Here is a 27095-nt window from a genome sequence, read left to right as displayed (position 1 = left end):
TCGTATTAAGTTAGATGATATAAAGCATTTATTCCTCTCTCGACCAGTGCAGTGATTCCACACTAAAATAAAATTTCGTAATCATGATACTGCGATTCGAATATGTTGTTCTGTGTGTCCTGGCTCTCTGCGGTTCGGGCCACGCAAAGTTGGCACGTAAGTGAACTTTTTATATTTTGTTCATAGTAATCATAATAAATTATATTTTGTAAACTCATAGTTTAATAAACTTATACTGTAGGAACAAAATGTTAAATTTATTATTTATTAATCTCGTGATGAACGCTTAAATTGACCAAACATCCCACGCTTATAAATAATTTTAATAATGTATAGCTTTCGCACAGATGTAATCTGTGAAATTTGAAACAATTCTAATATTGCTCCCTCAGAGTATTTCATTACATTTAATAATTGTTTTACCGGTATTTTCCCTCAGGATTATTTTAAATTATCTATCATACGCATATAATATTATAAAATAACATAGGCTACTAGCGGACGGCTCCGCCCGCGGTTTCAAAGAAAAACTCGCATAGTTCCCGTTCCTGTGGAATTTCCGGGATAAAACCTATCCTATATTAATCGTGGATAATGTAGCTTTCGAATGGTGAAAGAATTTTTAAAATCGGTCCAGTAGTTTATGAGCCTATTCATTACAATCAAACAAACAAACAACGTTTTCCTCTTTATAATATTAGTGTAGATAATATATTATCACGCTAAGACCAACAGGAGCGGAGCCACGCGGGTGAAACCGCGCGTCACAGCTAGTACATTATACAAGGCATTTCAATAATTTTCAATTCACATTTTATATGATTTATTTTTATTGAGAGCCAAACACATAACTCAGGCCCCGGAACCACAGACACAATAGAACATCTATTGTGCCTGGGACCGATCGGGCCGCTTGGGGCTCAATGGGTTAAGAACGACAGATAATAAATAAATAAATGGAATTTATAGAATTAGTGCTTTTTGAACTTCTTTAGGCGCGTTGAGAAAAATTTCAAGGTCGCATCATGGCAATACCGTCACATCATCAAGTAAGGCGAATATTTTGCTATCTTTGAATCTTGCCAAAGAAGTTTCACTTCTGACACGTGTGCTCGGCACACACGCTCTTTTTTTGTTATCAACATTATATGAAAAAGATTGGTTGTTAGGTGCGTAACAAGTTTTTCTTTAAGAATGAGTTTTAGTTTTAATTTTTTTTTACTTTTATATTATATCTGGCATGGCGTACCTGGTCTATTTAATTTATTCATTCAGTCTAAGTAAATAAGCATGAAATGATAAATACCAAAATAATTTATGCGTTAAATAAATAGACGGTAATATTATACCGTAATTTAATAGCACTAAGCTGATTATACATTGTTTTAAATAATTTAGATACTATCAGATTAAAATTTAATGACAGTTTTATTAAATGCCCATGACCAATTACAAACACTATTTGTGTAAAATATGTTATAGTAATAAATTAATTTTGTCTAAAAATATTAGCTACCTATGGACTCATTTTATGCAGGTACTTTATACTTACATTGGTACCTTTTGATACGAAGTATCGTAACGTACGTTTTTCATTTTTTCAATAGAGCGAGTAAAACGTGCCAAAATATTTTAAGTGTTTTAAGTCGTGGCTTATTTACAAAAATCCAAGAACTGTAGATAATAAATTTAATAAAAATGTTACCTATAAAAAATATAAATGTGAACATGAAAGTTACTCTCCTACACTTTTTTGAACCACTTTATATAGTAGTAGGTCTATATTTTTTATATATCATAATTATACATATTTATATTAATATGTAATGAAAAAGACTCACGCAAAATAGAAGAAATTTCGAGCGAAGCCACTGGCTGGAATCATTTTGTTACCAAAATAAAATTAAGTATCTAACTAAGTACCTTCTAAAAAAATAATCATCCAATTGTTACTTACAATTAGTACTTCAAACACAATGTTACATTTCCGCAATTGTAATAATGGCAAAAATTAAACATTAATTATTAAAACAGAAAATATCCAGTGAAAAAAGAAACAAAGAATCGTTTATGTATATTTTTATTACGTAGGTATAAAAACTTTTTTTATTCATACCTAAAATAATTAATATGTCCTTATACATTACTTAACTAAAGATATTATTATATAATTTCAATTCGAAAACAGCTGATTAAAATTGTATATTTTGTGTGATCTAAATATTTATGGATATTTGATATAATCATATCTAATTTGCTGAAAATTTTAATTAAAACAAACACGCATAATTGAGAATTAATATTGATCATCTAATTACATAACAGTAAGATTGTAATGCTTAAAATATTTGGGTTAGTTGCGAATATCCTAATATTGTTTTAAATTTCTAAGTATCGTTTACATTTAGAAAATTCACAAATTAATATCCAATGCCACGATTAAGATTATTATATAACCAATATATTGGTGAAACATTTATAATAATGATACTATATCAATATCGTAGTAGAAAAACTATTTCATGAAGAGTCTGATAAAAAGTCTTATATAAAAAACATATTGGCTTTTCTTGAACTTATATTTGCTCTATTATATAATCAAAATTTTGTTTAGGAAGATTGAAGATCACAAAACCAACCTATATATTTTCCCTAACATTCTTCAAATTAATTGAAAATTGATTCACTAGCGAGAAGATTGAGTTTTTAATTCTCACTTGGCAGACTTCGAAAATATGCTAATGAAGATGAATATTTTGCTGATAAGGCAAACTTTCTTTTTACTCGTTTAATTTTATAACTCGTTGATTCTTTAAAACTCTTCTTTTATTGATATTTTTTATCGCTGTAGACTTTTATGGGCATTGTTTGCTTTAATAGGCTTTAATGCCTACGTCCATGTGACTAAAATATTATCTGGGATTTTTTATTTAACTAACATTTAAAACGCAGTGTACTAATTATTAGAATTTAGACCATTTTTTTACACTATTATTTTTTTATAACTTTTTGTACAACTGCTTATTACTAAGATATTTTTTTTTTGTACACAGTATTGTTTCAAATGTAAGTATATTCCATACATTACATGTATAGGTAAGGCAGAAAAATCATATGCCACAGCTTCTTTAATAAGCTCTGTTCTTCCAGGGGAGGGTCGAGTTTTACTGTTCTAAGCTCAGCTCTCAAGCTCCTATATTATTCTCTTCGATATTAGGTAAATCCTAGTTAAGTCAATCGAGTTATTATTGTAAAGTATGTACAATAATAACTCGCTATTCACACATGTACGCTAATTTAAATACCATTTATTATTTACATAGGTACAGTGTTTTATGTACCATAATTATAACTTGAAGGATCATGCTGTTTAACACCCGTTTTTGTTTACAAACATCTGAATTGTTTATTCTTATAAATCTCAGTAATTAAATTGTTTCCGTGCGTTTTATTGACTGAACACCGCATTGTTTTTTGGACATTTTGCCATTTTAAAATAAACTTTAGCGGTGCATTGTAAACAACCCGATCTTTACCGTGCAAAAAATGTGATAAATAAAAATAAAAAAATTATAATAATTGTGATACATTTATAAATGAGTTGTTAACAACTCAGCATTATTCGCTCGCTCAGAGCTCGCTCAGAGATCAGAGAGAAGTCACAAACTAGAAAAGCACGAAATGTAATTAAATATCTATCAATATTTAGGTACTAATTATTGGTTGGATATCAGCTGTGGTTTGATATTATCATCCAAAAAGGCCAGGTAACCCAACCCACGTACTTTTGATTAGCTTAAAAAAGAGAAAAAACAAAAAAATAAAAATTGGCCCTGAACCCCTTTACACACTACAATAAAGATGATTGATATAATATCTGCATATTGTTATGCTATGCATAACATAATATATATGATTTTTCCTCCTTCATGACAATTAGCAACAAGAAAATCCGATATCATCTAGCAATTGAGGCCACAAAATGACCTCTTGAATATATTATAAAGGTATAAGTTACATATTGAAGCGTTTAAAAGGAATATTTTATTGTTCAGACGAAGAATCGTAGATGACTTAATCAAAGAAGCATCAGCTGTCTTTTTAAATTGTATTGAACATTATAAAAATAATGTTTATGAACCAAATTATATGAATATCGACTAAATTAAAATTTAATCTTAATGGTACTTACGTACAATAACCAATCTTTTCTCCTTTTGAAAGACGAATATAAAATTTGAACTTAGTTTTTACTTAAATATCTGCTGAATCGAGAAATTAATTTACGAAAACAAACATTATATCGACACTTATTCTAACGCATACCGAAAGCAAATCGTTAGCAAATTGTCTTAGTATTTCGTATTTCTTTTGGACAGTAGCGCCCAAAATCAATTGGTTTTACTCCCACCACTTCAAGTTCTTCTATTTTCCAAGTAATTGACACAGCTCAGGGGATAAACACAAGAAAGAAAACTCATTAACAGCCAGATTGTTTCATTATGTAAACGCTTTCACATATTTTGATTAGATTATATCCGACTAGCTTACCGCCCGCGGCTCCGCCCGCTTTGTCTAAAACCTAATAAATTATATACTAAAATCTTCCTCTTGAGTTACTCTATCTATTTAAAAAACTGCATCAAAATCCGTTGCGTAGTTTTAAAGATTTAAGCATACAAAGGGACATAGGGAAATAGGGACAAAAAAAGCGACTTTGTTTTATACTATGTAGTGATTCGCCGGAGTATTATATCCATTCAAATATTGCGTATTTTTTGATCTAAACAAAACCCAGTGTTTAAGTTATTTAAAAGCATTGACCTTTGCAACAAAAACTTGCTAATTATGTTACACACGCTCCTCCGTATAAAATGATTGTTGATGTTATTTCAAATAACGCAAAATTGATATCTGACGCTGCTAATAACCAAATAATTTGAGGTTGATTAATTTAAACAATGTCATGACCTTTTGAAATACTTTATCCTCAATAAGAAACGAATAAATTTGTTTAAGTATATTAAAAGTCTTTAGAAATAAAGGCAGATTCTGTACAATGATGTTTGTTTCCCCTAAAGTAATTTAAGGAGTGTTTTTCCCCTCTGAAGTTTTAACCAATGGAGTTCTATTAAGTATTCTGTGACCAGAGAAAGCAAACAATGCCATTGTTCTTTTTCATTTTAATCTATTGAATATAATGTAACAACAAAATGCATTGTAATTTCACACTGTAAAACTAACAATAAATTATATATTATTATGTTTTAGCGGACTTCATCCACCCTTGCAATGTAACGACTAGCGAGTGCCTTATAAAAGCGACACAGGACGCGATACCAGAATTTGTTAAAGGTATCCCGAATCTCGGAGTACCTTCTTTGGACCCTTTTGTTATTGAAAAGCTCTCCATACCCCTCACGGGACTGAAAGTGACATTCTACCAAGGCAAAGTGACTGGCTTCAGAAAATGCATCGTTGACAACGTAATGTGAGTTTATTTTACTACCTGATTGTTTAATTATATAACATGATTGCATAATATTTATAAATATGTAGATTAGTTAACATTTTTTACTTTGTGACACTTTTGTTACACTTGAATATTTGATTAAACAGAAAAGCGATAAGGTAAACACAAAATGTTAAAATGTAAAATGAAATTTTGGATCTAAAGTTTCTACAGTTTGAAGAAATTTAGTAGTTACTCGAAAAACATCAGCTGTAGGTATTGCGAGCAGATCAAATTAAGTTCAGGTATACCTAATTGTAACTAATAGTACCTAATAAATAAGCGTAATTGAAATAAATTTACATGCACACGAATAATTATTACCTATGATATCAAAAATATACAGATTTGAAATATAGCTGTACAGTCTACACTCTACATAAATCTACAATGAAACAATAATAATTATGATCAAAATGGTCAAGGAATACGCATATTAAATACTAGGTGTGCTGTGCGGTTTTACCCGCAGTGCTTTGCTCCTATTGGTCTTAGCGAGCGTCTTATATAGCCTACTAGTGGTCCGACCCGGCTTCGCCCGTGGTACATATTATTTCGCAATAAAAGGTAGCCTATGTCCTTTCTCGGATATCAAAATATCTCCATACCAAATTTCATGCAAATTGGTTCAGTAGTTTAGGCGTGATTGAGTAACAGACAGACAGACAGAGTTACTTTCGCATTTATAATATTAGTATGGATTATATTTATATAGCCTTCCTCGATAAATGGGTTATCTAACACCGAAAGATTTTTTCTAATCAAACTCGTAGATCCTGAGATTAGCGCGTTCAAACAAACAAACAAACTCTTCAGCTTTATAACATTAGTATAGATAGTTCCTCTATATTTCACGAAGGCGGCTGATAAAATTTTCTTCAGAAACTAGCTCTATCTCGCCTTTAATTAAATTAATCTTGAAAGCTTTCGAGAGATGTAACCGCGAAACTTTTACGAAGATAAATAGCTTCTATATTAACGTCTCCTGATTTAATTGAAGCTTCAATTTTGTGTACTTTGCCTAAAACACGTCCATTATAAATGTTTCTTAAATGATGACTTACGTGACGATAATTATGTGATCTTATAAAGTATCTTGTTAACCGAGTTAACTTACTTAGTTTTAAGTGTTCAAATTCAAATTCAAATTGTTCGCAGTGTTTCAAACAAAACACCAACATCAAATTGCTTCCAACAACTAATATATTTAAAATACTTATGAAAATTTAAAAATGTCTCTACAAAATATAGAAAAATTCTTATACAAACTAAAACTGGTTAGATATTAAAACTAATAATACTTACTTTATATTTATCATGATTATAATTTATTCCAGTTCTGAATTGGAGAAACGTCATTTCGTTTTGGAATTCCACTGCAATTTAACCATAAAAGGACAATATGATGCCGTCGGAAAAATCTTACTTTTCCCCATAAATGGAGAAGGCGACGCTAAAGTTAAGCTGAGTAAGTATTTCATCTTCTTTTTATACCTTTTTACCTGTTACAATAGAACATTTATTCTATTGATCAATCAAAATTTGAACTGAATTTATTTATTTCCCTACGTAGTTCAATTTTGCTATATTTACTGAATCTAGCTTTAAATATTGCAGTTTATGTGTATGACATTGTATGTAATAACGCACTTGTTAAAGTAAATATTTGATTTTCAAACTTTATTACCCTGCAAACAAACAATTAATGGAATGGTAAATGCTATGACAAAGATGTATAATATTAATTTTGTAAATACGAGTAGATAAAAATAATTATAAACATTCCTATATTTATATAGGAAGCTCTGCGTTATTATTATATATCATAATATAATAAATTATCTATATTTTGTATAGATACCTGTACCTACAAAAATTTGTATAGATATTTATTGTAAGTTCGCGCAAGGACTCCTGTAGTACTGTAGTGGGATTTGGATGAAATTTATAACAGAGATAGGCTGTTTATCTCAAAAATGTGTAGACTCGCCGTGGAATCTAAATATACGAATATCTCGAAAACGCCGCAACGTTTTGTCAGATTTCTACGAAATTATTTTATACATTCAGCAGATTTGAGAATTATAGATTACTTATTAGTACCATTTTTACGATCTAATTTTATCGTCCTTGCAGAATAAAGTTTGCTGGGTCAATTATAAAATTTTAATTTCGTGTACCCATACTACTTACACAAAACGTTGCTTACTCCGATCCATAAGTAGTATATCAGTAGTATTTCAATGTACCTACTTACTTACTTACTTATTTTTAACTAAATATTATGAATAATTTTCCAGCAAATCTAAGAATGAAGGTGGACATCAACACAAAGTATGTGAAGGATGACAAAGGAAATAACCACTTCGCGTTAAAGAATTATAAATACACTTTTGACTACGGTGATAAAGTGTACTTTGATCTCAAGAATTTGTTCAAAGAAAGCAAGGAATTGAGTGAGTATCCTATTGAATATTTTGTCTTTGTAAGTACTACTCAAATATAATGAGTGGTACTTTTTGTATTGATACACTTTCTAAAATAGCTCTGCGAAATTTCATCGTTCTAAACGGACTAATACGATAACTAATTCTACATAAGTTGTTGTATTGAAAAGTTTGAAATCTTACTGGCAAAACTGAATTTTATTTTCATAGTTCGTCACTAGTAATTAGGTTCATTGGTTTCCTATTACTTTAAAGTACCTACATTAATAATACATTACTTTAGTGTAGGTAGTAGTTCATGTTTAGGTATTAAAAATGGTCACCTTTGTTAAAAATGTTACTTATGACGAATGCGTCGTTCCCGTTGTTGTAGTTACAAAAGCCAAAAACATAACAAACGAAAGAATTCTAGACATAAATATGTTTTTACTAAATATTTACCTCGAATTTTTAAACACGTCCTCACATTCCGACCCTAGGGATTCTTAAAAAAACTGGCAGCTCATTAGATAAAAAGTAATGTTGCAAATTAATTACTTTCAAGCTTACTTTCTTCTTCAAGTAAATCTTCTCATTATTATAACTGTTTAAATTCATAATTCCTGAAGTATTAACATTTTCTTCTTATGTATAAAAATTCGTTGTGAAACAGAAAAAAAAAACGGATAAAACCATGGTCGAAAATTTCCTACAGGAAAATTATGATAACTAAATTCTCTTTTTTAAATTCCCGCGCTCTTAGCCTCCACAGATAATATAAAATTTCCGATTCGAAGATTCAAAGGAGGTTGTGTTAAAAAATATGTAGATAATTTATACACTATTCATAGATATAACAAATAAAATATATAAACACCTAAAAAGGTGTTGAAATATACAAATTTGATTTTAAATATCTCATATAGCCCACACCTACAAATTAGATTTTCAGTATCTCTTACAACCGTCTCTATGACAACGCTCACAAAAATTAAATTACAAACTTGTTGATCTTACTTCTATTAAATTAGGCTCTTGTTAGTAGTTATAATACAATATAAAATATTTGAGAATATCTCGTTTAAACTATTTTGATCTTCTAAATAAAAATTTAATTAAGTTTATTATCGTCATCAAAATTTCTATAATTTTTTATTTTACTTTTTAATAATTATTATCTTTGCATATAAGATGGTTTATACATTATTCACAATGAAAGCCTTAATAGATTCATATCTTGAAACAGTCATAACAGTCATAACAGATGGGCCTGCGTGGCTCGTAATAAAATTATAAGGGTGTCGACTAAGGGCACCTCGAAAATTAATTATGTATGTCAAACGGGCCATGTTTAAAAATATAATTAACGATAATCTTAAGGCATTTACATTTTTATTTTGAAATTAATTTAAAAAATTTATTTTATAACTAAGCTCTTGTGTTATATATTTGAACGACTTAATATAACTGAATTCATTTTCTGACTGGCAACATTAATATTATTCTCTTAGCAGGTAACTTGTGTTTTCGCAGAGTAAAAAAAATGAACGAATGAAGATTTCAATACTTTATTTGGGATTATTATCTTATTAATATTTGACATTATAATAGTCCAGACATCTAATAGTTTCGGGAGATTTTAAATAGTTCTCGATTGATCGATTTGGTTTTTGGATTTCTTTGCGAATTTCCACTTTGCTACCTCGTACCTATCTTGGCTACTCGCGCCGCGTCGCCATATTGAAAACATGGCGTTGAAAAGCCATTGAAAAGCAGGCATTGATGATCTTTTTTGAATCATTTTGAGGAATAAATCAGCGTAAACCTTTTCTGATAGAAATTTGCACATTAAATTACATTATCTTATTTTAGCGGGTTATTTTAGAAAAAGAAGGCAGTTATCTCAAATTATTTGGTTTATATAAGTTAGATTCGAGTACATTAAAAATAGAGGTGTCATTTTTTTTATAAATCAATAATATATTAGAGCTATGAATTGCTAAATGACCTGACCTTTTAGTCAGGTTAGACTTCCTATATTATAATATTATCCTATAATAAAAATGTGTTAATTTACCTTGAAGCATGATACTACATATAAATTCATTTATAGGTACGTAAGATTAAAAATGTTATAAACATAAAATTTAATTATTCAGAAATGTTCTATGGAAAAATTTAATTTGAGCTTAAATAGAGAGACATAGAGTAATAGCATATTATAGCATATAATATATGTACTTTACCTCGAATCTGTACAACTATATATTATATACTGTAATGTTAAATGGTGTGGTACAATAAATGGTTAAATAAATAAATAAATAATACTATGGTACATAATAGTTATAGCAGGATGTACCTAGTGATACAATTGTTTGCACAAAATATCGATATCTAAAAATTTTAAGTTATTCATATACATATAACCTGTATACTGTATAAGTGTATAGCCATATATACTATAATATTGTAATTTGTTTTTCAGGTGAAACAGTATTAAATTTCCTCAATGAAAACTGGAAGACTGTAGCAGAGGAGTTCGGCAAGCCAATAGTAGATTACGCAGTTGATTTAGCTATAAAAACTATTGAGAAGTTCTTTGTAGAAGTACCTTATGAAGAACTTATAAATATACCGATACCTCAGGATTAGTACGTGTTAATGCTCATAATATGTGTGATGTTTTATTTTATAGAATAACCAAAGTCTGCGGAAATGGAAATGTATTTTATAATTGTATTAAATAAATTATATAAGACAACTTAATGATTTTTTGGAAATCTTTACCATGCGTTGTTTTAAGAACACGTTTCTGCCTGTATCCGAGCATATTTACTTGGTGTTTTATTTCATAATTCCTGACTTTATTTCTAAGAAATAATGTAGCTTCCAAATGACGCAGAATTTTTATAGTCGATCCCGTTGTTTCGGAGCTTACTTTGCACAATGTATAGACAAAAAAAAAACATTTATTATTCAAATGAAACTCGTAAATTATTTTTATGTTGTAATAGCACAGAATACTTAATAGTAGCTAACGCTAATAATAGCCCAACTAAGTTTTAATCGCGATCAATGCTCTTTAAAAATGTAACATGCTTAGTATAATATAAAAAAATGTACTGGTAAAAATATATCTTGCAGGGTCTAGAATTTTCTACATTTAACTTTGTCCTTGGTCAACACTCGAACTACGCCGGTCGCGGCCAACAACTCAATTTGATCGGTATTTAAGCTTAACAACCTTATCTAACGTGATAAGCATTAAGGAATTCATTATTTTAAATAGTATTTGAGTTAAATTACTTTTGAACAAAAAAAAATAGTGGATTACAAATTATGTCCTTCTATGAATAGTACATTACTAGCGTTTAGCTACTATTATGTATTCTGTGACATTACCTACGTAGAGTGTAATATTCTTTTTGCCTTTCACCTTTTTCAACCACAGATAAAAAATTAACAGACATCCTTAAAAGTTACAAAGTTAATGTTTAGTTTAGTTATTCAACCCCTATTTTTCAAACGCAAATGGAGACGATCGGACATTGTATATTTTATCGAAAGTAGTAAACCTCAAAAATCTCCAATTTCCAAATAGGTAGTAACATCTTGTATCTATGACAATTTGTCACAGTTGGCAAGGACAGGCGTCACGCCTTTTCCAAGTATTTGTCAATCCAAAATTCACATACATTTAGGTTATGTAATCTGACATCTTATCGGGAATATAGGAATCAAAACTGTATACCTATTGAAGCAAATTCAAATCTTAAGTGACACTATTATTATATTATACACCTATTATACATATTTAAACACTTATCTATGTTGATTTATTGTACCTATCGTAAAAAGCATAACTTAGCTTAGAATTTTTAGCGCAATACACATTGAGCCCGCCGGGCCGCCAACATAAAAATCTGTACTGTAATACTGTGTTTGAGGAAAAATCATTGTGTGTTAACATACAAACCTGGAAGAGAGACTGTAAATTTGTATTTATGTAGATTGTAGAAGCTTTGTAGCACCTAAACGAGAAGCGTACGTGAAGCCGCGGGCTTAAAACTAGTTTTCATATAAAAATCTAACAACTTACAGGCAGTAGATAATTTATTAATATCGACTCACCATTAAAAACAGAGCAAGGATATTAATTTAACGTGAATTATATGCAAATATCCCCATAATTTACGATGCAATTCAATTTCATATCACGTAGGAGCAACTGTAGGTAATAACTGTGGAATTATTAATAGAGCTGAATACCATGACTTTTAACCCTGCTTCATTATCTTATCCATAAATAACGGGATTATTATCTATTATTTGTACCCTGAGTAATGTTTTTATGTAAGACGTTTACGATATTATTATATATGCAGTAATAATTATATATTTTATGACCTATTTATGTGGGGTATTTTTACGCATTTGACTTCACACAACATTGTAGAATGTAGATAGATATTAATTGTTTTTATATGTATTTGTATTATTAACTAGCGGTCCGCCCCGGCTTCGCCCGTGGTACCCGTGGTACGTGTTTACGTTTTCTCTACATAAGATCCATCCTCGTACTTCAAGAAATATAATAAAAAAAGAATTATCGAAATCGGTTCAGCCGTTCTCGAGTTATGCGCTTACCAACACATTTTGCGATTCATTTTTATATATAAGATTGACATGGTTATTAAAGCCTGGATTTATTAATCGCAATCTCAAAAAATACATTTATTTTAAAAGTTCTTCATGCAATTATACAATTAATTTTGTCATCGGTTCCATACACATTCACACAACTCGACAATCATGGTTGTTAAGCATAACCATTCATTACAGGTGTTAAAAATTCCAACTAATGTCTTCATCTCAAGTTTCACTTCTTACACGTATGCGCGGTACATACGCTCTTCGTTTCACTAGTTTATTATTAGTACTTCTCTCAATGACAGTAAATCTTATAACAGAACCATAATTGGACAATACACTTGATCGTGTGATCCTCCATAAGAAGATTATGACGTACACATTACACAACCCACGGTTTTGTTAAATAAACGGATGGCCTTGCATACTAATTGTATTATGGTTTTGTAATTATTATTAGTGGTCTCAATTCATATATTAGTGGTCATTGTATTTGAGTTATTTTAAACTAGAGCAAACGTGTGAGTTGTGAATGTCTTTGTAATATAGGAATCGTAACAATAATAGGTACCTACTTTTAATGCATTAGGGTAATTCCGAATGACGGGGTAAATGCAGTAATATATTTTAAATTAATAAACAAAATTAATAAATCAATAAAACCATGCTCTGAAATTTTAATTCATAATTTTCCGGAATTCCCTCAATGTATAAAAACAGTATACACATAATTTGATTATTCAAATTATGACAAAGACAATTGAATATATCCTGTACAACAAAAGTTGTATGGCATTTTAATTAATAAAATCGAAAAATTCCGATATTTTGTTTGGGATAAGTAAGTACTAGGCTATGGTATGTTAAATACTGACACTGACTGACAAAATGTAATAATACCAATGTATTGGAATACACAGGAAATAAACAGGTTATCACCAAATTGTACTGTACGTCAATTTAATATCCCTATGAGTTATTTGTAGATAACTTATAGTGTAGAACTTGATTCTGAATTGATTTTGACCTACCAGCAATTGTACCAAAATAAAACATTGTTCAATACACCACAACACTTACTGTGTAATTAAAATACCTCAAAATATGTTGCACGATCACCATAATTGTTCGCATTCCCACACCATGCTAAAAACGCATATGAAAACATATTTTATGAATTACGAGGGAAGCTGGCGCGTCACGCGTGGATATTTTACTAAAGCATCATTTAAACGTGTTTACGAAGGAAGTATTTTAAAACGCATATCCCTGGCTTCCACACGTCATTATCCCGTACATATTCATCGGAATATTCAGTACCTATTCGTAAGTATTGAACGAGACTACAAATAGGAAACCCGGTACTTTAAACCTCTCGATATGTGGAACATATTTTTCACATTCCTGTGTTAGCCTGCAATCAACAGCGAAGTATTATTATGTAAAATATTTGCAGATGTTTTTGAAATTATTTTCTATTGATGTTACGATGTTTTAGCGCTCTAGAATCGTGTCACAACTATAATTTGTATTAAAGTTAATGGAATTTAAACATTTATGCCAATTTATAATTCATTTTTTTCCCTGTGTATGATTTTACACGAGTGTTTCATGTTTTCATTCCCATCAGTTCCAAGAGACTTCATTTTCTAAGTCAAATAGATTAAGGTGCTAATGAAAATTTGCTCTAAATGTAAAAAGAAGGGCATCGAAATGTCTTTAACATTTTTATACAGAACCTTAGGTAATTGAACAGGCGCCGTCTGAAATATTAGTTTACGTGTAATAGGAGTTGGAATTTCTACTTATAACAAGAAAAAAAGAAAAACAAGTGGGCGTATGTGGGCCATGCAAGTAGACATGTATAAACTATGATAACACAATAAATACGTTATTGTTTAGTGGTCTAATTTCTACACTTGTAGCTCCGGGAAAAATACCTAAGTTCATCTATACATATATAAAGGGTCAATTCTGTACATTGAAAATATTGAAAAAATAAATACCAGGGGGTGTTACTGGATCGATACCAAACCCAAATATGTGATTAAAAAAATTTTTGTCTGTCTGTCTGTCTGTCTGTCTGTCTGTCTGTCTGTCTGTCTGTCTGTCTGTATGTGAAGGCATCACGTGAAAACTAACGGTTCGATTTCGATAAAACTTGGTATAATTATACCTTATTATCCTGGGCGTAAAATAGGATACTTTTTATCCTGGAAAAATACGTAGAAAAAAATTAATCTTAATTTTTCAGTTTTATCCTTAGATGTTGTTCTGTAGAACCGCGAACACACGTTGCGTATTATTATAGGCCTAGCCGTATTTTGGGTCCAATAGATTTATAAGATGTCATTGTCAGAGTTACTCAAAAGGGGGGAAAAAACCATCCACGCGAAGACCGACATCCGCGCGGACGCAGTCGCGGGCGGAAGCTAGTAAAGGAATAATATTTAAATAAAGGGATCAACAGATAAAAAAGTGGTTAACAAGTTCATGAGATAAGAATATCTTTGTACGTCAAATCTAGTTATGTATAGTATATGTCTCCATGCTAATCCGTAAATCCATTTTATACCTATACAGTATAATAGGATATAATATTATTTATAAGAAATACCAGTCTCTAATTTTATCATGTGTGAGTACACCATATTAACTTGTCTGGCTTCTAGAAGTTTCACGGAATTACGGGTCCTCGCTCTCTTAATACTGTAATCAGGCAAACGTGTAACATATATTCATGTTATATTAAACGAGTTTATTACAGTATCTTTGTACTTTTTGAATTTTTATAAGGATAAAACAAAAAAATTGCCGAGAGACATTTGTGAGGATTATTGCTGCAAAAATAATATGTTAAAGTGAGATTATATTTTGATGAATAACCTACACTTATTTGAATTGGATATTTTGGCTTTATTTACATTCAAATACTTTCTCAAATTATATTTTTTTAAGAATAGAAAAAAATTCGACCACGACGCGGGATGCAAACCCGCGTCTTCCGTCGAGCGTTGGCAGAATTTATATCTACACGCAGTTATCATCATGAATCATGATCATGTTCTTGTATCATAATACGTAAAGTATTTCTATAAAGCAGTAATAGGTCCATACAGTGAAAAGCTGTTATTATAATTGTTACACGTAGATAAGATTAGAGATTAATGTATTAAGTAATGCAATTAAGATCTTCACGTCACGTAAAGTCACATCAACATAACACTACACTTTAATTATTAATAATTGTTCTATTATATACATGCTTTTGAACTTAATCTAATCATTATTTGTGTATCGATTGAAGTAATTTGTCATGAATACAATATGAACCTTAAGTAAACAATGTTAACAGTACTTGTAGATAGTATTACATATTTTGTAATCTATACTAATATTATAAAGCTGAAGAGTTTGTTTGTTTGAACGCGCTAATCTCAGGAACTACTGGTCCGATTTGAAAAAAATATTTCGGTGTTAGATAGCCCATTTATCCAGGAAGGCTAAAGGCTAAGACCAACAGGAGCGGAGCAATGCGGGAAAAACCGCGGGGCACAGCTAGTGATTACAAATTTTGATAAAAATAAATATTATTAATTAAGATTTATCATCCATTTGTTAACTGGATTACAACTAAGCAGAACTGAAAATGCTTATGAAGCCTACCGTCATCTCTACATTTAAGCCAATTGACTTTACAATATTCGATTCGTAAGTATTTTTATATTTTCTTTTGTTACTAAAATGCAACCAACATTGTGACCAAGATCACCAACTTATTACACTATGGCCATTCTATCAAAGTCATATAGTAATAAGACACACGTGAACCAATCTCCGTCTTGATGCCTTTTGAACCTAACATTTTTCTATCTTATAGGATATTATCTAGTCTGCTTCTAAAGCCTTCACGTGTGATGGCTGTGAACATGGATTTTCACATAACTAGTGGAACATATGTCTGGAATATTGGTTGAATATTATGAAAATGCATCCTGAAAAGGATTTTTTTATATTTTCTTAAAGAATCTTAAAAAATTACCTTATGTTTTTAAAGGACATTTTAATAAAACGTAGACTAGTCAATATCTATACATATAATAAAATCGTATGAAAGTCAAAACTGTACATTGAATATTTTTTTAAAAGAATACATAATCCATGATCTATAATCAATATAGAAGCCAAAAACATAGTTTTTAGAATTTTTGTCTGTTTGTCTGTTTGTCTGTTTGTCTGTTTGTCTGTTTGTCTGTATGTATTTCCGAGCTAATCTCAGAAAGTACTGCATAGATTTACTTCAAATTTTGCATGAATATTCCTTAGAGGTCGGGTGAGGATAGTTTATACATATTATCATGATATCACCTTCGGGGGAGGAGCTGTGAACCTTTATTTTTCTTACCTATTCTGTGTACTACGACAGCGTACAATCTAAAGACTCATGTTTAAATGTTGGTTTCGAATAAGCCATGCTATTATCTAGCTTTACAAAATAAAAACTATGTCATTTACGTAATTTGGGCAGAGAAACAGTTAAATAAATCTTAGCAGTATAAAGACAAATTTGAAACAGCGCCATCTATGAAGTGTTATAAAAATCAAACACACGTTTAGTATTGGAAATTAATAATCAAATGACGCATATATAAATGTTGTTTGACAATATCTAGATTGACACTATAAAAATTAAGCCATTTAAGTAACTTGGGAAGAGAAACATAGTTTAAAGAATGTAAGTTGTATAATGTTAATTTTGTAATAGCGCCATCTATGAGATTTCGTAAAAATCAAATCAATTTACATGTTAAAACACTACTGAACACAATGTTAAAAATGAATAATTTAAATATAATTATGTTATTTATTTATTTAACTCTTTAACCCATAACTTCCGTTCCCTATAAGATATATATATTTCGTGTAAATAATAAATATACTACATTTTTTTAAAGTGAGGGTAGATGTTTATTATTTTAAGTAAAACTAGACACCATTATCTACAGTTAATCTAATGATTGTGTTCATTAGTTACAATTTTAAAAATCTTCGTGTTTTATAAATTTACTAGCTTACCGCCCGCGGCTTCGTCCGCTTCGTCTAAAACCTAATAAATTATATATTATATACTAAAAACTTCCTCTTGAATCAGTCTATCTATTAAAAAAACCGCATAAAAATCTGTTGCGAAGTTCTAAAGATTTAAGCATACAAAGGGACATAGATAGGGACATAGGGACAGAGAAAGCGACTTTTTTATACTATGTAGTGATATTTATAAAGCAATTGAATGCTATAAAACCAAAAATATCAAATGCAATCTTCGTGTTTTGTGAATTTTCACCATCATGCGTTCCCACAAAAGGTAAGTTGTTACTTATAGGTATTTATTTTTTATAATGATAGCAATTCATGTTTTTTGTTGGTATTGTATTACACTTTTAGAATGAAATAATAAAATGATGATGAATTCTTTTATATGACTTTTACAAGATTTTGAGGTGCATTGGGAACAGTAGTTTTTGATAAAATTTTATTTGTAAGTAGCTTTTTTTATAGATTTACAGTTAACTTATAATTTTTTTATTTACAGATTCAATGCTCATAAAATTATATCGCCTTTGGAAGACGATTTCTGCTGACAATTTTACAACACTACTTGGAAATTGATGATTTGATGATAAAGATAGTGGCAGCGAGGATTAAGTGGAAATTAGTAATCATCCGCTTCGTCAATTTTTGACTGAAGTTAATGTCCAACGTCCAATGGTTCACTCATTGGAAGTATCTCGGGAAATTTTGAGGATATTTTTCAGGAAGGAGAGGAGGGGCAGCCAGCCACATATCAAACTACTACGTTTTAGTACCGAAAAAAAATGTTATTGCTAAATAAAACGTAAATTTTGCACTTACAACTTTACAAGTAATGTTTTTATTTTGACTTTGCGGTTATCTGATTATAATATTTATCGTTATGGCTATCGAGGTACCAACCGTACTGGGATCAGAGTACATGATATACAGTTCATCATCCAGGATTGCTAAGAGCATTTTCACACTGAAAAAGATGTTTTCTTTGAATCGTAGTTGCTTCATTTATTTATTTTTAATCATTTTACATAATATGTTTTATATTTTATAAATATATCATTTTCATTATTTAAGTAGATAAAATAAATTATGTAACGGTTTTATAAGAAAACACATTATATTTATTAGGCGACGGTGATTTCTTCCAGGCAAAAGATATTCATCAGCTCAATAAAATTGAATAGTATGTTGTTAGTTATTCTTTAGATTCACAATTGTAATGAACATTTCCGCATGCAAGTTGTATCGTAGTTTAGATATATCATAGTTTTTACATATTAAAGTTCCAACAAAACCCTCAAATTTTTGAGTAGAGTTGAGCAAGATAATTTGAAAAATGTGCCGTGTTAAGAATTATAGAAAAGGTTAGTTCGTTGTTAATTATTATTTCTTCTTCATTTACATGTTGTTAGTAAAAATAAACTTTGACTAACAGTCAAAGTATATTTTAACTAATACTACGTCTTAATATCTATTATACTTATGTTCAGTATTTATCTGTATTATTATTGCTTGACAATTAATATATTTTCATGTCGTATACCAAATTATAAACATGAGTTTGATGTGTAATTAGCTGGATTTATTTTTACACACTCACAGACTTATATTTTATGTTAAAAGAGTGTTAATAGTGTAAATCATAATATATTTTTTCACAATTAAAAATAATCCTTTTTTCTGATGGTGTAAGCATTGAATTAAACGGCGCTGTCGTTTCGTTCACAAAAAGTGATGTTATGAGGAGCATATTCGGTTCTCATATCATAAAAAATCTTTGCGAAAACAATAAACACGTCTGAGGCGGTCTGAGGCGTCACGATCTCACGGTAGATCGGGGCGGTCTGACGCGAAGTGGGGACAGCGTTGTCACTGCATCGCTCTTGCCACGCTGGGCAACAGACTTATTCGATAGTTCAGTTTTGTATTAAGACCGCTGCGCGCTGTGACAAACAACCCGTGAGACAACCAAACCCGGTCTCCCCTACTATCCCGTGAGACCGAAACCTTCAGTGAGAGGGTATGACGTCTCACAGCTGATCGCAAACGGCATATTGTACTATCCCGTGAGACCGAAACCCTCACTGAGAGGGAATTACGTCTCACTACTGATCACGACAGTCATATTTTATCTCGAGAATCTGAAACTTTACTCAATAAATGAAGACCGTTTGACAAATGATAGGTTGCATCATAATATTATTCGATCTCTTGAAGATGAACATGAGCATAAGCAATGACTAGAGTAGGGACGCGAATATTACAATTATATGAGACAAGAACGATTAATAAGTTTGTTTAATGAAAGATTAAGAATTGAAACTATTCGGTCTCTGGAAACGTACGAATAGCGAGAGGCCCGCCTGACTGCAGACAGATTTCGTCATAGTCTTAATGACTTGAGGTAAACAATCTACGAATTCGGTGGTGTGGTCTGACAAATATAAAAGCGGGTTTGCTTATAACCTTACAATTAATTACAGATCATCTTATGTATAGGCGATATTAACGTAGTATGTTCTTTTTGTAATGCTTTAAGGTGTAGTAAGGAGTCGGCTTTCGTTTGAAGATACACAAATTGTGCAATGTAAACTGTTATTAGACAATATTCGCTCTTATAGTAGTGCGTTTCAAATGATCCTTTGGTGCTCAATAATTATCAGAAGGTCCGTTCATGCTTACTTTTAAGATACAAGTTTACCATTTGATAGGATCCCTTTTGCCTGAAGGCCAACCTAAGTTTGTTTAAATATATTTTGTATTCGACTACAACGAATAGTCAATAGTGGAATATAAGAAATCAATATTTCTCAAATTTAAAACTGAACTCATTTCACAATTTTAGAGCAGGTTAATTCGTATGTATGCAGTTTTAAATCGACATTAGAAGCTTTTCCTCAAGATGGTGATATCGGCACTCAGGAACTCCCTCGACGTGTTATTACACCCAGGCCACAGTATTACAATTTTTCCTACAGTAGGGCGACGAATGTATTTTCGCATAGCAACGGAGGGGAACTCGCGAGTCGCGGGGGGTTAAGTGACGCGGGCCACGTACCACAAACATGCTTAGTTTGTGGTACCGAGCGCGAAAGATAGTCATCGTGTTTTTAGTAAAGTTACCTACTATGTAAACTAACGTAATTTAATACTTAGGTACATATTCTATAATGGTGTGCTCAAAGTCTCAAACTGTTAATCTACATTTAATTTAGATTATTATATGATACTAAGTATTATGTAGCATTTTAAATCACATTCATTCATGTTTTCTTCAGATTTTAAGATTTTCTTATCAGAGTGTTCAATTTTAATGTAGTTAAATTTTATAAGAGACAATAATTAAGAACATTTTAAAATAAAGTGTCACGTATTTTTTTTAAACGACGAATGACGAAAAACGACCTAATCGCGGACGAAGTCGCGGGCAACAGCTAGTTATTAATAGCTATGTTAGTTGCATAAAGGTACTGGTATTATATTATCTGTGATATAGGTAAGATAATGTTATTATTTGAGTACACGATGTACGAGATTTAGATGGAGACGGTAGGAAGTTAGCTAAACTTGTATAACTTTGGACTTAACTGTACCATATTATTGCAGACATAATAATATGTATCGTCGTTGTTACAAATTTATTTTCCGCTGAATAAACTATTACCTATGCTTTAATAAAAAGCCTTTTTAAATGGTTTAAATAAATATAAAGAGTTGAAATAGTAGTATAGGAATAGAATCACTATTGCGATTAAATCAATTAAATTATGTGAAAAACTCTACCGGATTATCATACTAATATTATAAAAGTGTTGGATGCATAGAAATCTAAATAACAAGTGGATGGATGTCTGATACTCTTTCACGTAAAATCTACTGGACGGATTTGGATAAAACTTTTCAAATGTCATACATGAGAATTATACATGAGCTCTAGAAATACTTGATTTTACAGGTTGGTTAGTTCGCGGGTGAAATCGCGCGGCACAGTTAGTATTTTATAATTATGAGCGCCTACTTCAAGATTTTCTAAAAGAATTTAACATAAATTTCAACAAATATAATGATGAAAACCATTACATTCAAATGATCACCAAATGTAGTAAAATTCAAACATAGTATCATTTAAGCAGTCGACATAAAATTAAGGTTTCACCTTATTCATTAAAATGAAACATCAAGTTAAATTAGTGCGACGTAGCAAATGCTCTCATTAAAAATAAAAAGTCATGTAGAATAACGGCCTCTAGGCAAACATTATTTGTCATAATTACGAGACACTAATATATACCTATATTCAAACTTTACTTTTAGTTAAACTATCTTAAACACTCATAATAGCCTAGATTATAGCCGTTATTAAAAGTTGAGAAAAACATGCTATTATATGAAAACTGAAAAGTATTGTATAATACAAGTTAAGCTACTTGCCTGTATGAGAAATGTTAATTTATTTTTACATGATTCAATATAAAAGTATTGAATTTATAATACTTGTAATATTTTCATAATTTCTTCGATCTTCTTGAAAATTACAAACAAAATAAAAGCAACGGCTTTAAAATTTTTGTTTTACGCTGATCTGTACATTTGCTCGTTATAAATTTTTTACATCCTACTAATATAAATAAATAAATACGTTCTACAGAGATACTTATTAAGTTAAAGTTGACGGACCATATTCATATTGTTATCATTCAAGCTTATCCAGCACTGATGGAAAATGCACTTTCTCTAAACTTTGCAAAAATATTGTCAACATATTATATCCATACTAATATTATAAATGCGAAAGTAACTCTGTCTGACTGTCTGTTACTCAATCACGCCTAAGCCCTAAACTACTGAACCAATTTTCATGAAATTTGGTGGGGAGATATTTTTATACCCGAGAAAGGACATAGGCTACTTTTTATGAAACGGGAACTATGCGGGTTTTTCTTTGACTGCGCGGGCGAAGCCGCGGGCGGAAACCTAGTTGAGAATATAATATGAGAATTTTGAAAAGGCTTACATTTATTTCAATCCTCCATTATTCTTCCAGACTTTGAATGAATGTAAGACAATTTACATACATCAAAGACACGTTTCCACGATGTGAAATGGCATAACGTTAAATTTAAATCCATGTTATATTTCACTTACATCTGTGATATTGAGCGTCTCCACCGCCCGGAGAGAGAACTCTAATTAAGTCTGGTTTCCTCACAATGTTTAACTTTCTTATTACATTTTCATGCAAGCTAAGATAGCTTGGAGGAAAAAGTTCTTCACTAGTTTTATGTTATTACTTCTATTGATTCAACAACACCACCATAGATTTATGTCCAGTTCAGAATTAGTCTACGCTATGTTTTACATTTTCCTGGATCTCTTAAAACATCATCTTCATTACAATCTAGTATTGCAGGTTATTGAAGTGAAATTTCTTTAGCGGAGTTGGAAAAAATTTAGTATAACATTTTTTCGTTACGCGTGACATTTTTCCGTTACGCAACATGTTTTTCTTATCCCTACCACGCGTGATTCGTCGTATTTCTGTAAAGTTGCAAATAGTAAATTATTTTTTGAAAAATAAGGTCATAAAGAAGTTTCACTTCTAACGTGTGTACACTAGCACACGCACAAACTTTTTCTTCTGAGTTACCACCTTTAACTAGCTCCATAAATTGATATCTAATATTATTTGCAATAATAAATAAATAGGTAATCTTAAAATTCAACTCACATATAAATTCTATCTGTATACTGTTTGATATTATTTCATTTTCCCATATTAGATTTTATAACTTCGCCGTGGAAAATTGCCATCAAAAGTATACGTGGGTAAAGTTTTATTTGACATAACTTTGGCGAGATGATTAGCTCGCATCCTTGTGTTCAAACGTGCTACAATTTTAGAATATGTTGAGTACTTTCTATATAATAGAAAATTATTTTTCATACGAATAAATAAATCTTTTAAGTGAAATTTCAAGGTCACGCCAAGGCAATACCGTCACGTCACATGGAGTAAGGCGACGATTTTGGTATATTTTGAATCTTGCCATGAAGAAGTTTCACTTCTGACACGTGTGTAGATCTGAATAGGATATGCATTGTTGAATAGATCTTAAGTTGGATCACTGATCAAATTGTTTATTTATAATTAATAATTGTAAAAGTTTAAATTATTAAAAACGATAATAATTATATTTGTGTTTGATCATGTAGAGCATCTTGACTGTTGATTACCTTCTTGCAGCTTCTTGCTAGCACCAATATGTTGAAAAGTAAAAAAAAAGTTTTAATGTCTACCACAGAGAAAATATGTTGTTTATTTTGATAAAACAAAAATATTGAATTGTAATGACCTTATAGAATGTGTTGATCAACTTTTTTTTAATCGAAAATTAATTGTTTTTCATGACATATACAAAAAAGATAATAAAACAATATAATCCTATACATGAAAATACTATAGGTAATATAAGCGTGTAATCTGGATAAAATCTATGAAATAAAATATTCAAATCGTAAACGTACTGTGTTAGTTGAATGGAAAACAGGTCAGTCGCTAAGCAGCCAATAAAATGCAGCAAGTATTGTTTTATGTAATAAATGTGTTTACGAATACAATATTCCTGACATTTCGAATGAATAATTAAGTCATAACTCATACTTCTCAATTGGCAACTCCAAGGGCAACTCCAACCTGTAGATTCTCAACTAAAAGGCACTTAAAGGTCTACAAATTTCGATTCCCAAATTTATACGTAGACTAATAAATACCACCTAATACATCGGTACATTGATAGAGATTATATACAGTATGCAATATGCATGTTTCTTTTTGCTTAATGCCATGAAACATAATTAAGCGTCGTATCATCCACCTAAGTAAGGAAATTATCAAACTCAACTTTTTATAAACACAAATGAATATAACACCATTCAATAAACAGCCATTAATATTCAGATATCTTAGAATAAATCAATTTCATCAGATCGGGGATATTAAAGGAAATTGCCTGTAAATCACTGGTCATTCCCGACTCAAGACTTAATTACTTTCAAACGCCAATTTGAATTTACTGATGCATAAATTGCAGGAACTTCCTAATTCTACGGCCTCGATTTAAGGAGATTACTTCGGAAACTAATAGAGTCCTAAATCCTAATATTATTATTTCACACTAGGTGAAATCGTACGGTTCATGTTTAAATTAAAAAAAAATATGAGTAATTCATTACTGTTGTCTCGATCTTTAAGTATTAGCAGCATATATTATTACTACCTATAAATATATTATGTACAAATCTTTTCTTTTTATCAATTACTGTAGAGCATTCTACGTGTGCTTTTTAGTCATATAAATGTAATGCCACTGCCACAAAACAGAAATAGGAATTAATGCGAATTTATAACAGGAAGAACTCAAAAAAATTTAAAGTGTAAAATTATTATGTTTATTAAATTTCCACCGCAACTTGAAGCTTATTATGCCGCTCTCTAATGTGAAATTGCTCAGATCTCCTGCAATTATGTCTAAAAGGTGTCGCTTGCAATGGCTTTTAAGCGCTGGCTACCTAAGATGAAGCGCGCCCTAGTTGTTGAGATAATTAATTGAAATGCGCCCTAAATGGAGTGGATTTAAGATATAATTTTGAATGAAGTTTTTCGTGTTAGAGTATATAATTAAGGTGTCGTTAAACTTTTAATATGTCAAAAATTATTACAGCGTAATGTTATAGTGTCAATTTTAATAATTAAAACATTTCTAAGTGTTAAAAAATTAAAGGATTATTACCTTCATGTTTTGAGTCCAGATATTAAATAAAAATATAAATAATATGTAATAATAATTATGTAATATGTATATTGTATAATGCTCGATCGGAATGTTATTATGTTTACTTTGTTGAAAGGTTACCTTCGAAGAGTTCGAGGATTCACATGATTGCAATTGCATTTTCTTTAAATGTCATGACATTATGGTAATTCCATAGTTGGGTAAAAGTTAATAAATAATTTATAATTTTGTTTTTATTATAAACCAATATGTAGATAGATTAGCGATGACTTTTTATCAACATACATGGTGATTGTGAATTCCTGCGAATTTGAAAATATTCAAGTTTAATTTTTTTTAATATTGACTGTGACTTAAAATCGTTTTCATGTTGTATTTTTCTTTCAACTCATAGATTTCAACTGATATCTTTATATAGGAGCTTTTTGTCCAAACTAGCCGTACCAATTTGTCATTTAGTAATAAATTATTAATAATAGAAAACCTCAAACACTATTTTTCTTCAATTATAAATCACCTGGAATTATCTATAGGTCTAGTTAATTTAGATAAAATAAAGAATTCCTCCAAATGCATTCCTGGTTCCATGACACAGACCCGCTGACCCGATTTTAGCCAGTCAATTTACCTTAAAAAATCTCGGAAACCTCAACCCGAAAGAAAACAGTATGTTGACATAACACACATACGGCTCTTAACGGGCACGTGCCCTCATTTTAGCCGCAAACGAAAATACACTTTTAAACCTTTTGACACCTTTCCACTTAAGGTCACATTACTGTGTGCATGAGGGGTGATTACGACCTTCTCGAAAATGTTTAGGAAGGGCTAAGGTTAAGTTTTTACGAATAATTCAAATTGTTTCTTGTAAAAATTGGAATATAAATATTTAAGATAGTCAATAGAATGAATGGTATTCAGTAGTTAGGTTTAAGTATATAGTAACTCAATTACCCCGTTACTTCATATTGTTGGCCATGTATTTATGTCATATCGGAAATTGTCGATAAAATCCGCTGCGGTTTCTTAACATAGAATAGGTAATGTCCATTGTTTTATTTTATTTATTTATTATTATTTGAAGATATAACTACTGACGATTTTGGATTGTTCTCGATCGATTATTATTATTCGAGGGAATTAAGAGTTATGGTAGAGAAAAATAAACTTGTTGATATTAATTGACATAAGTAAAAATTAAATGAGCTAAAATGTGCTTCGATTTCCAAAACGAAAATCAGGTTGTAGTTAAGGTGATGAACGTCGAAAAAGTTTAAGGAAAAAGTCGTGACACCTATAGGTACAAAAAAAAACGAATATAGAAACAAACTGTATTTTTTGTGTATAAATTATTAAGGTTTATTCAGAATGTTCACAAGTTTAAATAGATGTTAATTATTAAGTAATTAGCATCTATTGAAAAAGTCCTGTATATTAAAAAAAGCTCTATCATCAATATTTAATTATATGCTCATCGAAATGAAGATAAATTGAATTTCCATACAAAATTTTTCCTTTGACAATAATCGTTTGAGAAGCATTTCATTCTCATTACTCTGTCTATAATCCAGTAAAGGCAGCGGAGTCGACATGATACGATTGTGCTGCGACGTCGGGCAG

At 30.4% G+C, this 27095-nt stretch overlaps 1 protein-coding gene across 1 annotated transcript; it reads left to right on the top strand.

Moving 5' to 3' along the window:
* LOC123696643 (circadian clock-controlled protein daywake-like) lies at positions 1-10693 on the top strand. Its single transcript, XM_045642966.1, has 5 exons — positions 1-156; positions 5272-5491; positions 6850-6980; positions 7813-7968; positions 10427-10693. The coding sequence occupies exons 1-5, from the start codon at positions 84-86 to the stop codon at positions 10591-10593; spliced, it is 747 nt and encodes a 248-aa protein (XP_045498922.1). The 5' UTR covers positions 1-83; the 3' UTR covers positions 10594-10693.
* Positions 10694-27095: the final 16402 nt, after the last annotated feature.

Source organism: Colias croceus, chromosome 13 (genome assembly GCF_905220415.1).
Source record: "Colias croceus chromosome 13, ilColCroc2.1".
Lineage (NCBI taxonomy): Eukaryota > Metazoa > Arthropoda > Insecta > Lepidoptera > Pieridae > Colias > Colias croceus.
This window is presented reverse-complemented; position numbering and strand designations above follow the sequence as displayed.